This window comes from Cyprinus carpio, chromosome A11 (genome assembly GCF_018340385.1).
Source record: "Cyprinus carpio isolate SPL01 chromosome A11, ASM1834038v1, whole genome shotgun sequence".
Classification (NCBI taxonomy): Eukaryota; Metazoa; Chordata; class Actinopteri; order Cypriniformes; family Cyprinidae; genus Cyprinus; species Cyprinus carpio.
The window spans coordinates 24,889,310-24,903,498 of record NC_056582.1 but is presented as its reverse complement, the minus strand read 5'-3'; the positions used below and the strand labels follow the sequence as shown (position 1 = coordinate 24,903,498).

The 14,189-nt window shown below is 32.9% G+C and overlaps 1 protein-coding gene across 1 annotated transcript in view; it reads left to right on the top strand.

Annotated features, from left to right (window-relative positions):
- The window catches only part of LOC109081099 (CLIP-associating protein 1-like), a 58,302-nt gene that overhangs the window by 38,279 nt on the left and 5,834 nt on the right, over window positions 1–14,189 (top strand). Inside the window, 9 exon segments of the mRNA XM_042766990.1 lie at window positions 4,687–4,792; window positions 5,684–5,781; window positions 7,320–7,514; window positions 7,595–7,707; window positions 9,879–9,983; window positions 11,705–11,852; window positions 12,752–12,962; window positions 13,045–13,101; window positions 14,164–14,189. The exon segment at window positions 14,164–14,189 is cut by the window's right edge and continues 165 nt beyond it. Coding sequence (XP_042622924.1) covers window positions 4,687–4,792; window positions 5,684–5,781; window positions 7,320–7,514; window positions 7,595–7,707; window positions 9,879–9,983; window positions 11,705–11,852; window positions 12,752–12,962; window positions 13,045–13,101; window positions 14,164–14,189 — 1,059 coding nt within the window.

Genomic DNA, 14,189 nt, shown 5'->3' with positions numbered 1-14,189 from the left:
TATATATCTAACTATATCTATATATCTATAATCTATATATATATTATACCCTCATTACATCATAACTTAAATATTTTACGAGAATAAATTACTTATAGTATTTATCATATTAGTATATTAGTGGTAGTACCCGCTTTTGCCCCGATATCTTTTATATTTGTGCACCGTTCTTAATTGTTTTGGTTCTGATATTTCGGTGTTGATTTACTTAATATATATGGTTTTTAATTTATTTAGAAAATAATGATAAAATTTTGTCCTCAAAAATTTGTCCAATGACTTCCACTCAGGTTACCATTTGGCATCATACTATATTAATTATTTCATATAATAATTTTAATTTTTACATATATCAATAAACTAATATCCTTCCACATCTCTAATATCTGTGCAGTTTTCTTAATTATTCATTTTGATATTTCATTGTTTTTAAAGATTTTTGTTTTAAAATTATTAGAAAAAATACAAGTCTTTTATTATAATTCCATTCCTACTCCTCAAGTGAATGCATGACCAAATTGCCCAACCTAGTTAGTAAGAATATATATTGTTAACAAATATTTACTGTTTCATAGCTATCGTATAATTGGTGCACCTTCTTAATTTTATTCTGGAGCCATTGAAATGCGTAATGATTTTAGAAACAAACCTGGGTTTTCGCTTGATTAATGAAAACACATTTTTTGATTATTCTGCGTTAAAATGAATCAATTTGATTGTGATTTTGTGCTTAGTATAGGTTAAACTAGAAAGTACAGTGTAATAAAAATGTTGGTTTGTGTTTCAGGTCGGCGTGGAGCTGAAGAGAACTGGGGTGTGATATGCGTTCCTTCTGAACCGAGATGTTTGCGAGATCCTCACAGCACGGTGACCTGTCATCATGTCCCATTCGTGTTGCATTCACAGTTTCAGAAAAGGGGAAAAACTGAAATATAGAGTGGTGTTATGTTGTCTTTTGACTTCTTAAATGTTGATGACTTTTGGTCTGGTTTTAGGTTTCTGCGGTTGCGTTGGGCGATGCCTTCGAGAGTAAAGTGATTCAAACCTGTAAATCTTGATAAACAAATATCATACAAGCATATGCCATTTATGTCCTTTGACATATTTTCATGTGGGATTCTTTTGTTCATCACACGTTTTGCTCTTAATGTTTAGTAACCTAGTTTTTTCTTTTGATTTCAAGTTTATTCGTGAGTTTGTTGATGAGTATTGTATTGTGAATTTTAAATCGCTTTTAGGGTCTATATAGTGTTGGTTTAGCTTATTCATTTTTTCCATGCTTCAGCTCAGTATACTCTTTAGCCTATTTAATAACATCGCATTACAGCGGAAAATTGAGAATATCGTGCCTTTTCAGCTGCTGAAACTAAATAAGTATTATATTAATAAAGTTATATTTACCATTCTACTTGTAAAATTACAATGATATTCCATATCTGATATTATTTGTTATATGTGGTTACTATATCTTTTGTCATAGTTTAGAGATCTTTCCTTAAAAGAGTGAGTTGAATTTAAAAATAAATAATATATTAAAAACAAATAATATAATGTTAAAACACGCATAAATATTGTTGTCCTTTATTTAAGAAATCTTATTAAAACATATGTGTGTGTGTGTGTGTGTTGTGTGTGTGTGTGGGTTGTGTGGGTGTTTAAAAGTCTAATGTAAAAAAATTGTGTTAATGTCCAACAACTTAGTAAAATTACTTTTTATTTTCATGCCGTATTTTTTAATTAGTAGTTTAGCTTAAAAAATAAAAAAAACAAACAAATGGAAATGTTTGGTTGGCAGCTACCTGAAATAAAATGATTTTTTTACTATAGTCCTTTAATTTATTTCATTTGTTTTACTGCTACATGTCATTTTTATAAATTTTTAAACAAATTGATTGTTTTATATTTCTGCTGGGTTGACACAGAATGGTTGCTGTTAGGAGCGTAGTTTGGGATAACAGGTACTGACAAATGAGAGATGCAGCGGACTCGCACAAACAGAGTTAATCAGAAATTGTATCGGGATGGCACAATGAATGTAAAATGTTTGTGGTGTGTGTTAGGTGTTGTGTGTAAAAAGTAGGATGTGGCTGTGTGTGTGTGGTTCAGCGGTATGTTTTTCAGCTTGTTCCTTGAGACTCCTGTGCTGTGGTATCTCTCATCACGCTGCCACCGAGGGATCTTCATTGTGACTGGCTCTTTGTTCTGCTTCACGCAGCTGCTGAGAGAAATGGGGGCCGATCTTCTGGGGTCGCGTTCAGGTTTCCAAAAGTCCAGGCAGGCCCCCCCCCCTGTATCGTCGCGACACTGCAGGATTGCCTGCAGTCAAATCGGCCACCGTCCTCAGAGTGCGCACTGGCGAAATCGATGTTGCAACTATCAATGTGTGACCATACAGAGTGTATCAGCACACAGTGTGAGGTCCCCCAATCGTGAATTTCTGTGCCTAGTATCTTTGACTCGCTCACCCGGGTGATCATCCTCTGATATATATCTATCACTTTACCGATCAGCATTCAACATCCGAAGTTGGCGGATTCATCGTTGAATCAGACGCAGACCCCAAACCTCAAGGTGGGTTTTCCTTTATGTTTCCCTGCTCTGCTTCCATCGCTCACATAAACCAGCATCCAAAACTGGTGATCCCCCACTGTAGGCATTTGGGATCAAAATCCTTTTTAATACAAATAATAATTTGTCTAATACATATACAAATACGTACTGTTGACTTACTGCTAACAATTTAATAGTCTACTTCACTTGCTAAATGTTGTTAGTTACGGTATGCTAGCATTATTGGGCAATATCCCGGCTTTTCTTTCAAATCCTTTACAGTACCGCTCCCATTAGTTCCCTGGCAATCTCATTTGTACGGTATTGATTTAGTCTTTATTAATGTTGAAGTAACCTGATACATAATTGCTGTCTTCATTAATTAATGTATCAGTTGCTCGAGCGGGGTCCACTGTCGGGTAGAAATATATTTATAGCGATAACTTTAATTTTAATAAAGTATTAGTATGATGATGACAATCGAAATTTGCAGAAGAGTATTATACTGTGACGACCCACGTCGATCTTAGTGCGGTGAGGGACAGATGTTTATAAATATACATCATTGAATAACTGTTAGTTTTTATTTTTCATTATAAGGTTTATTAGCTTTAAATTAGTGAATTAGAAATTTTTTTATGGCAACTAACTTTGATAAGTTTCGTTAATTTGTAGTACATTCTATGTCTGTGTTTTTTGTAAACAACAAATTAAACCCTTAAAAATTGTAATTAAAAAAAACTTTGAAAAAAAAAAATTCCACAAATGGTGCAAACGGCGTAAATGATAATGGCTATGGATTAAACGTGAGCTGAATTTTATTTAGAAAGTAAAACTGACGTAAAAAAAGCACAGATAAACATGTGTTACCAAAGAAAGAAGAATTATCGTATGTTCAACCGCGTTATTTGTTATGAAGTAGTCTAATTGGATTACGAAAAAAATAGGATAGAAATGGAACAGATAAAAATAAAAAAAGCCATTTGAAACTAGGTATTTGATCCTAATAGTATTAAATGATCACTAAACAATTAAAGAAAACAAAAATTATGAAAAACGTAAACTGAAAATAACGTAAAAATTATTTGTAATTATAACCAATAGTGCCATTGAAACATTAAAAACTAATAAAAACTATTTTTTGTTTAAACTGAAATAACTAAAAATAACTTAAAATACCAAATATAGTTTTATGTACACCAGTTGCCAAAAAAATGAATACAATGTGGCCAGACAAAACAACGTTTTGTGTGTGTGCGTGAGCTTTTGAAATAAATGTTATTTGAGTTGGCAAAACTTATAATTAATTAAAAAAACACTGAATCATGTAAACTAATAAAACCTGATGAAGCAGTACTGGACCAAAATAAATAAACTACGACCCTTGTACCATAAATCAAGTATTTCCATGACAATATTTAAACTCACGTAAAAACTTGTTTATAAAAAATAAAATGCAAACACTAATTTGCTAAAAGCTAATTCAAAAAATTCATTAAATAACTATAATATGTAATGTGTAAACCTAATACTATGCATTATGCTTATCGTGATTCTGATCATTCAAATCGACAAAACATTGGTGTGTGCCTGTGTGTGCAAAATGTCCAGTGGACAAAAGCAGTGGCGAGCAAATGTGTGTGTTTAAGAGTTGGCATGTTTGTCCCTAACACAGTCTTTATTCATTCACTTTCATATTTTAGCATGATGCTTGTTGTGTGGGGCGTGTGTGTGTGTGCGCAGTGTGTGTGTTTCGTGTGTGTGTGGGTGTCGCATTTTGTGCTCTTGGCCTTGTGTGTGTGTAGCGTGCTTGTGTGTGGGTGTGCGATGCTAGGGTGTGGTGTGTGCATCTTCTGTTCGTGTTACTTTATACCATATATTTATTGTGCTTGTGTGTGTGGGCGGTGTCTGTTTGGTGTGTTTAACAGTTGTTGGATGTAGTGTGTTCGGAAGTGAAGGGGGGTGTGTGTGTGGTGTTGCGCATGTGGTGTGTGTGTTGTTGGTGTGTGCTGTGGTAAATGTGGTGGGGGTGAAATGAAAACTGATGCCATTATGCACTACCCTTCATAATTTTTGTTGTACTGAATGAATTAGACTATTACCAATTTTTTTTTGTTGGTTTGTTTTTGTGTGCAGCTGTGTGACAGCTTCAAATGGTACAGTGTTTGGGTCGGTGCATTTTTATGTGTAACCGAGGATGAAGTAGCTGATGGCGGGCTTATGAGAGGAAAAGCCAGAGGCTGTAAGGACTTCTGGGAGTGCTTGCACCCTCTGTGCCACCGCCCCCGTTGCGACCTCGCCATGTCAGGACACAGCCACATTACGCCAGTATCAAATGCACGATTTGCCTTAACATCGAGTGCAGCTATGTTTCCCGCCTAGCAAGTACAGCCATCAATGTGTAACCAATATTTTCTCTAATGTTGAACTCATAGACTCTGAGAGCCCGATCTGCACCACTTACGCCATCTCGTTCGTAATTGCCCAAATTTATTTATCACTTTCAGTGCGGGCATAAACCCTAATGAAGTTTTTATTATTCTGTCCTATGTCCGAACAATGAACGACTAGTGTATATATGCATTATTCACATCATACGGTGTGTGTGGTACACATAGAGCTATGAGATATTGGTGAAAATCTTGTCCAATGATTGTATAATCAGTCTGCTTTAGGAGTGTTTCAAGTAGTATGATGTTTGCGTTCACGTGTAATGGCCTTCGCATGGCAGCGATATCTGAACTTACTCTGGTCATACTAAAACAAAAATCTCTCTTGCCAGCACCCTCAGCGCCCAGGGATGGCCATTTTACAGTGCTGAAAATGTATCGGGGAGAGTTTACGACAACGTGTTTACCTATGATTCAAAACTGATAGTGATTGACGTAACCTAAACTATGTTCAGGACACCAAGATCCGATTGTAGCCAGTCAAAAAGGAAAGCATATGCATCAAGCATACCAAGTGCTAGTACTGAAATACGAAAGCACAGCTGTGCACCCTCATAGACATCATTCTATTTCTTAGTCTCTTGCCGAACGAGACGGGAGTAGGTACAAAGACTGTATGCTCCGGGGTATTCCTTTCTCCATGTCTGAGGCCCGAGAGTAGTTGCATCTCTGGTGTGTCTCAGACGCTTCATATCTGGCTGACCGAGGCAGGCCGGCGGAGGGCAGGAGCTCCTCTGTGGCCTCCCTGCCGCGGGAAAGACGAACCCTGGAGGAAAAGAATGTAAGCATTGTAGTGACCCCCGAGGGGCCAGACAGTTGACCTTTGTACCTCCTTACTGCCTGTTGGGAGGTCACGCCGGCCCTGTCTAACGCTGGCCGCTGCTGCTGTCTGACCCGCCGGTGGAGGGTTTTGCTCTGAAGTTTGATTATGTTTCAGCACCGTCTTTCCTCTTTTCTGTGCCACTAACACCTTTATCTGAAGCACTTGAATGACGTTTGACCTTCAGCCGTGCAGATGATGTATTTATTTTGGCATGAATGAAAACAGGGCTGAGGGACTGACGTTTATAATTATATACAAAATTAATAAAAAAAATATAAAACTTTAATTATAAGGTGAAAAGCTTAAACTAAAATTAGAAATGTTGTCTTGGCAGCTAACTGAAATAAGTTTTACGTTAAAGCACTACATTACTAAAATCTAAATAAAATTAAAATAAATTAAACTTAAATAGTGTAATTAAAAAAAATTACAAAACAAAATTTAAAAAAATTAAACTGCACATTAATAAAAATAAATTAAACGTAAATAGAATTATTTAAAAAACAAAAACCTTATAAAAATCACATAAAAATTGTATAAAATAAAGAATAAATAAGATTATATTATCGATCAATTATACTTTTAAATAATTATACTTTTATTACAAAAAAATATGCTAAAATGAAAATATAAAAATAAAAGCTAATTAAAATAAATAATAACTATAATAATATATAAATAACACTAAAATAAAAATTACAAAATTATTAAAAATTAAACTGCAAATAAGTAAAAAAAATAATATACTTATAACCAAATAGGTATTATTAAAAAAAATAAAAACTAATAAAACTTTTTTTTTTTTTTTTTTAACTGGAAATAAAATAAAAATAAATTAAAACCCAAAAAGTGTTATCAAAAAAGCAAAAATGAATAAAAAGAACAAAACAAAATTATAACTTGAATAGCAACTAGAAATAAATAAAAATTAATTAAACCAAATTAATACGGAATAATTAATTAAAAAAACACTAATAAAAACTAACAAAACCTGTGAAGTATTACTTAACAAAAACTAACAAAAATTACTAAACAATATTACTAAACATTAAACTAAAATAAAAACTGAAAATAAAAAATAAAATTCAAAAACTAATAAAAAAAAAAAATAATTCAAAATATTATTAAAAACTATAATAGTATATAAATAATACTAAGATTACTGTTTACCTTGATTCTGATCATTCAAATGACCAAAACATTGAAAACGCTTTCTTTCCAAAGATTTCCAGTGGACCAAAATCAGTGGAGATGCATTCCGGCCTATAGGACCTTACGAGTCTGAAGATTTGTCCTACACAGTCTTTATGCATTTCACTTCAGATTCAGCATGACGTCTTCCCCTCACTAAGGCCCACTGGATGCACATATCAAACTCGTATGTTATTGCAAGACTTTGAAATGTTTTTATTTGCACCTAATCAGGCACAATATGAGTGTTTAGTAGTTTTTCCTTTCCCTCAGAAAGCCCAAAACTACATTGTTGTGATAAGTGACTGAATCTCATCTCATTAGTGTTTTTGTACTGGTTGTGTGTTTTCCAGGCTGCTCAGATGGTTTTGATCGCCCTGTTTGAGCTGAACACCCCAGAGTTCACCATGCTGTTAGGAGCTCTGCCCAAAACCTTCCAGGACGGAGCCACTAAACTCCTGCAAAGCCATCTGAAGAACAGCAGTACCGTGGCTGCAGTGGTACTCACACAAACACGCTGATCTTACTCTCCGTCACTGAATGTGTGCTGCTCGCTGACACGTCTGTGTCATTTGTTAAGTCTCAGGCATCACCCAGCAGCAGTGTGGGACGCACCCCTCCACGACACCCCGTGACCCGCTCCAGCCCCCTGACCTCACCCACCAAGAGCTCGCAACCAGGACTGTCCCCCAGGTACTGTACCTAAAATCAACCAGAAACACACAAAATACATCAAAGCTTCACAGACTGTCTCGTGAGAAATAATCAGGATTAATTGGAGTTTGACAGACTGTTGAGACATCATCAGGACTACATGGAATCTGAGACCATAGAAATAAGAAGAAAAACACTGTAGAGCTATCTACTCGTTACTGAAAATATTTATTTAAATATTACAAAAACAATAATATTTTAGAGTATTTATTTTTACTAAATTTTACAGATTAATTTACTAAATGTAAAAGAAATATTTAATATTAAGAATATAATATTCTCACCTACATTTCGGTGTTATTTTTTAGTTTTATGTATATTGTTTTCAATATACTGTACATAATTATTAACAATATTAATATTGTTTATTATTAATAATAATTATTGTTAATTTTAGTTAAAGTTTTAATAATTTTGCTGTTTTTTTTTTTTAGCTTTTATTTTCAAATAAATCTATATAGTATTTGTTCATTTGATTTATTAGTTTTAGTTTATTAAGTTTTAGTTATTTTAAACTAAGCTTGAAGTTTAACTTTAGCTTAAAGTAAAAGAGAATGGAATAAAATAATTGAAAAAAAAAATCGGTTAACTTTTATTTTATTTAAAGCAAGAAAATTATTTTTTATGGTTTTACTTTTAGTTTTGGTTAACAGTCATAACCACCTTGCTACAACATCAACAAATAAAATATATATATATTTAATTTGTTTTTATTTTTTAGTAAATTATGTATATATATATATATACTATATATATATATATATATACTAATATATATAATTTTACTAAAATAAAAATACAATTTTAATAGGGTAATAACAACATTAATGCAAACTACAACACAAACTGACAGGGGAAAATGCAGATTTCATCTGGTTCTGGCCGTAACTCCAATCACAGGCTTTCTCCAAAAAACAAACATTTAATCTAGTGATTCTATCCTCCTCAGTAACCCATTTCTGAACATGGTTTTACACGCTTTAGTTTATTACCAAAATGAATGAACAGTCATGTTTCACTCATTTTCAGACTCTCTGAGGGCAAATAGATGTTGATGCTGTTTAGATTTGTCTTTTAGCATGTTTGTTTGTCATTTCTGCATGAACTAACAAACAGCTTTTGCACTAAATGCACATCATAAAATATAACATTTAATCCATGTTATATTACTAATATTGCTCTGTTTTGCATCTTATGTTGCAGATTGTAAATATCTGTTTTTGGTGTGACGCGATGCGATCATGTTTGTTCTGACCAGCCGTGATGAGCATTATTTTGTCAGTTGTTTAGTTTCTGTTTTTTTTCTAGTTTTTCCTATTTTTTCTTTTTTATTGAAAGAAAATTGTAATTTACTTGTTGTTGCTCATACAGTAAATTTTGTTAAATAATAACATTTTGTGCTTTTTTTTGGCTGAAATGAGCAACAACAGTGAATGTAATTCCTTCAACAACTCAGATGTGTGAAGGGTGTTTATTTGTTAATACTTTTAATAATTCTTTTTAAGAATTATTCTTTAACTTTTATATGTTTTAATGCTGCAAAAATGCTGCCTGAAGTGACAAAACCTCAACCATTCAGAATCAGTGTTATTTTAGTATCATTGATATACTGTAATATTGTAGTTTTTGTTAATATTATGGATTAAGTTTTATTTTTAGATGATCTGTTTTGATTTTAATTTTAGGTAAAGTTTTAGGGATTTTGTTGTGTGTTTTTTTTATATGTCTGTATAGTTTTTATTAAAGTTATAGTATTAGTTATTTTAGTTCTTCAGCTTAAACTAAATGAAAATAAGAAATGTTGCCATGGCAGCTAGCTGAAATATTTTATTTTAGCTCATGTTTATTTCATGTCAATTTTTTTCTATGGTTTTAGTTTTTTAATGATTATAACATTCACTGCTTAATATACAGGCATGTGGACCAATCAGGTTTCATTGTGGGCGGAGTTACAGAACAGAACAGAAGCATCTCTTTGTGCCCACAGCTGGTTTGGATTAGAACTAGATTGGATAGAAGTACGTGATTTATTGTTTGTTGGCGTCGTGTTTGGTCAGTGTTTGTTTGTTTGAGGGCGTGTTTCTTTGTTTGTTTTTTTTTTTTTCCTCTTGGTTTCTACACCTCCCTGCTCTCTCTTCCTCTCGGCTCAGTCGTTTGTGGGGCTGGAGCTCAAAGCCTTCTTCTAACCTCCCATATCCCCACCCCAGCCCCGCCACCCCCCCTCTCCGGGCCTATCGGAGGGCGTATTCGCCCAGGTAACACACCTCGGCCCGGGCGTTAGGATGCTAACGCATAAGAGCAGGAATATTCTGCACAATTGTTTTTTGTTTTCATTGGTAGTCTAATAAATCAAAGTTAATGCGTGACATTTAAAGGACTGTTTTGGGTTTAAATGGACCCGGAATGTTTTTTTTTTTTTTAAGGCAAAACACTACAGGCAAAATCAGTGATTTTTTTAATTGTTTTTTTTTTTCATGCTCTTGTGAATTTTGTTATTTTGCTCCTATAACATGTCTTATTTCAAACTAGAGGAATGAAAAAATCCAAGATACACATTTAAGTGCTTATTTTATTAAACTTGTATTTGCGTCTGTAGATTTCAGTAGCAATACATATCTTAAATTGTTTTCTCCTGCACTTCGGCAGCACTTACATACTCAAAAATTTACAGTTTTATTCCTATATGTATTCTGAAGGTTTTTACTGAGGGGTTTGTTCATATATCATTCACCTGAGTTTATTATTGCATTTTTATATTCAAAAAATTTATTCAATTGCAATACATATCTTTACAAGTTTTCTCCATCACTTCAACAACTGCACGTTTCTCCTGCACTTCGGCAGCACTTATTCCTATCTGTATTCTGAAGGTTTTTACTGAGGGGTTTGTTGATATATCATTCACATAGTTTTATTATTGCATTTCTATATATTTGCATCTGTAGATTTTAATTGCAATACATATCTTTAAAAGTTTTCTCCATCACTTCAACTGCACTTACATACTCCAAAATTTACAGTTTTATTCCTCTCTATATTCTGAAGGTTTTTACTGAGGGGTTTGTTCATATATTATTCAGACTTATTTCTAGAACCTTTTCTTCTTAAAAACATGGTTGAAATGCATATCTTTAAAGGCTGTGAGTTTTTTCTCAATCTCAGCAGCACTTACATACACCAAACTTAACAGTTTTATTTCTCTCTATTGTCTGAAGGTTTTTACAGAGGGGTTTGTTAATATGTCGTTCACCTGGTGTTATACAACATTTTATTCATTAAAAAACATGGTGAAATGTCTTTTTTCTGTTTATTGGCAGTATTTTCTGATTTATGTAGTGAAAAAAAAAGAGAAATCCAAAATCTCCTCTGTAAAAATCAAAGTAATGTAAAAAAAAAAAAAAAAAAAAAAAAAGAACCTGGCTTTATCCAATGTTCAGATTAATGTTCTGGAAATGAATGCAAATGAATACAAATTTAATTAGATAATGCCTTATTTGCATATTTAAACATTTCAGAAAATTTGTAATGCACAACTGTGAATAATCACCTGGGGAAAGTATTTTTTTTCATCTGTTCACCTGTAGTGTCTTGCCTGGAGAGAGTTTTAAACATCCTAAAACTTTTAGCAAATGTGCAAACCCTATATTTTGGTCAAACTGCACTCTCTTTATATTTGTCCCGGCTTGAGAGTCTGTGTCCCACATTTCTATTACTTTTGTGATGTCCTTCTTGCTCTCATCCATCTGATTTATTTTGTTCCTGCTGCTTTTTGCTTCATTGCAAATGCAGATGTTTGTTGTGCATTAATCTGTTTGTATGAAATGTGTTAAGATGTGTCACTTTGACTTTGTAGCTGAGCAGTAAATGCATTCATCACATCTGTGTGTTGTCTGTCCACCTTGTGTTGTATGTTAAAGTCAATGCGTATGGAGTCAGGCCTCACTCTGTGTGTGTGTGTGTGTGTGTGTGTGTGTAGTATGCTGGAGTACGACACTGAGAACATAAACTCAGAGGAGACGTTCAGCTCATTGAGAGGTGTAACTGAAGCCATCCAGAGCTTCAGTTTTCGCAGTCAGGAAGACATAACTGAGCCCGTCAAACGTGACGGCAAGAGGGAAGATACGGTGAGTACCTCCCCCTGCAAGACTGTTTTCAAGATGTTGACCTAAACTGACCAAAGATAAAGAAGGTCTGCATGAAAAATATACAGATCTTCTTCTATATGAAATAGAAGACTGAGGCCTCAAAATGCTAAACTTTAAAGCAATATTAAATATGTGTTCTGAGTTTGTCACACCACAGAAAAATGTGTTATTATTAACCACCTAGACAAATTTTGAATGATAAAAAAACGCCAAGTAAATAAAATAATCTATCAAAATCAGCGAACGATTGATGCTAATGCGCTCAAGTAAGATTAATGTTTATGTATATTAAATTAATCATTTAGATTAATATTTTTTTTTTTTCAAAAATGAATACTTTTATTCAGCAAGGGTGCATTACATTGATCACAAGTGACAGTGAAGACATTTATAATGTTACAAAAGATTTCTATTTCTAATAAATACTGTTCTTTTGAATTTTCTATTCATCAAAAAATCTTGAAAAATAAAATGCATCACAGCTTCCACAAAAATATTGTGCAGCACGACTGTTTTAAACATCGATAATAATCAGAAATGTTTCTTCAGCAGCAAATTAGAATATTAGAATGATTTCTGAAGATCATGTGACACGGAAGACTGGAGTAATGATGCTGAAAATTTAGCTGCGCATCACAGGAATAAATTACAATATTTTCACATAGAAAACATCTATTCTAAATTGTAAAAATATTTCACATTTTTACTGTATTTTTGATCAAATAAATGCTGCCGTTGCTGACTTTCTGCCCCAAACTGGTTATTTGTATATAACCAGGATGGATATTAACGATGTTGCAATGGAGTGTATTACTTTTTCTGATGAATGGATGTTATATTCACCAGGTTGAAGCTTAATAAGCAGGTTTCTCTTTCAGACCGGTGTGGATCCTCGTCTGTCCACTGGTGTGATGGAGGGAGGCCGGACAGCGCTGGACAACAAGACATCATTATTAAACACACCGTCCCCTCGATCGTTCAGCGGCCCGTGGGCTCGCGAATACAACCCATACAACTACAGTGACTCCATCAGCACCTACGAGAAAGGAGCTCTCGCCGTGTTTGACGACGTGGGGCACATCCCAGATGGTAAATGAATTAACACATCAACGGAAGAATCACTTTATCAAGTTCACAGAAACAGGCCAGAGTCTTTTGGTTTTTCTTTCAGGTCATCCACAGGACTGCGGAGAAAACAAAATCATGCATCTTAAAGGTTTTTCTGCAGGTATGAGGAGGTTTTAAACTGTTTGAAGAGAGCAAAAGTCAACTTCTGCAAATAAACATCTCCATAGATAAGGGTTATTTTAGTATCACTGATATACTATTTTAGTGTTTGTTAATATTTTGAAGTAGATTTTCTTTTTTTCTTTTTAATTTTAGTTTAATTTGTAGTAATTATGTTGTGTTTTTGTTTTTTAAATAAGGTTTTTAAAAAAATAAGGTTGCATTTTAATTTTAGTTTAGTATTTTTATTCATTTTGTTGTGCTGTTTTTATGAGTATTTTTGTTTTAAATATTACTATTTAGTTTGCATTTATTTATTATTTTCTGTTTTCAATTTAGTTTAAAGTTTAGTATTTTTGTCATGTTATTTTATTAGTTTTTAGGTTTTAAATATTACTATTTAAGTTGTATTTATTTATTATTTTTTGTTTGCATTTTAGTTTTAGTTTAATTTTGTTGTGCTGTTTTTATTAGTTTTTATGTTTTAAATATTAATATTTAGGTTTAATTAATCCATTTATTTATTTAGTATTTTCTCTGTTTTCATTTTAGTTTAAAGTTTAGTATTTCTGTCATGTTATTTTATTAGTTTTTGTCTTTTAAAGGTTTGTATTAATTATTTTCATTTTATGTATCTTTTTAAATGCCTATATAGCATTTATTATTTATTTAGTGTCAGTTATTTTAGTACTTCAAGTTAAACTTAACAAAAATGAGAAATGTCGAAAGCTGAAATAAACTAATTTTACTTAAAAAAATACTTTATTTTATTATTATTATTATTTAATGGTTTTGTTTTTATTTTAAACCCTGTCTCTGATAATGTATGAACATTTCAAAACAGTTCAGGTTTAGTTCAGGCTTTAAAGCGTATTATTGACGATTCTCTAAATATACTTTTTTTTTTTATGATTTGTTAAAATATAAGGCTGCTGTAAAACCTGATGGACACTAAATAGTAAAAGCCTTTTCTGAGTTTAATGATTCCTTTATGCTTCAGTGATTGATACAGATGTGATTCGGTGCATGAATGTTCAGAATGTGGCTGTCTCTGATTGGTCAGGACCCAGGCAGCACCTGGAGATGATT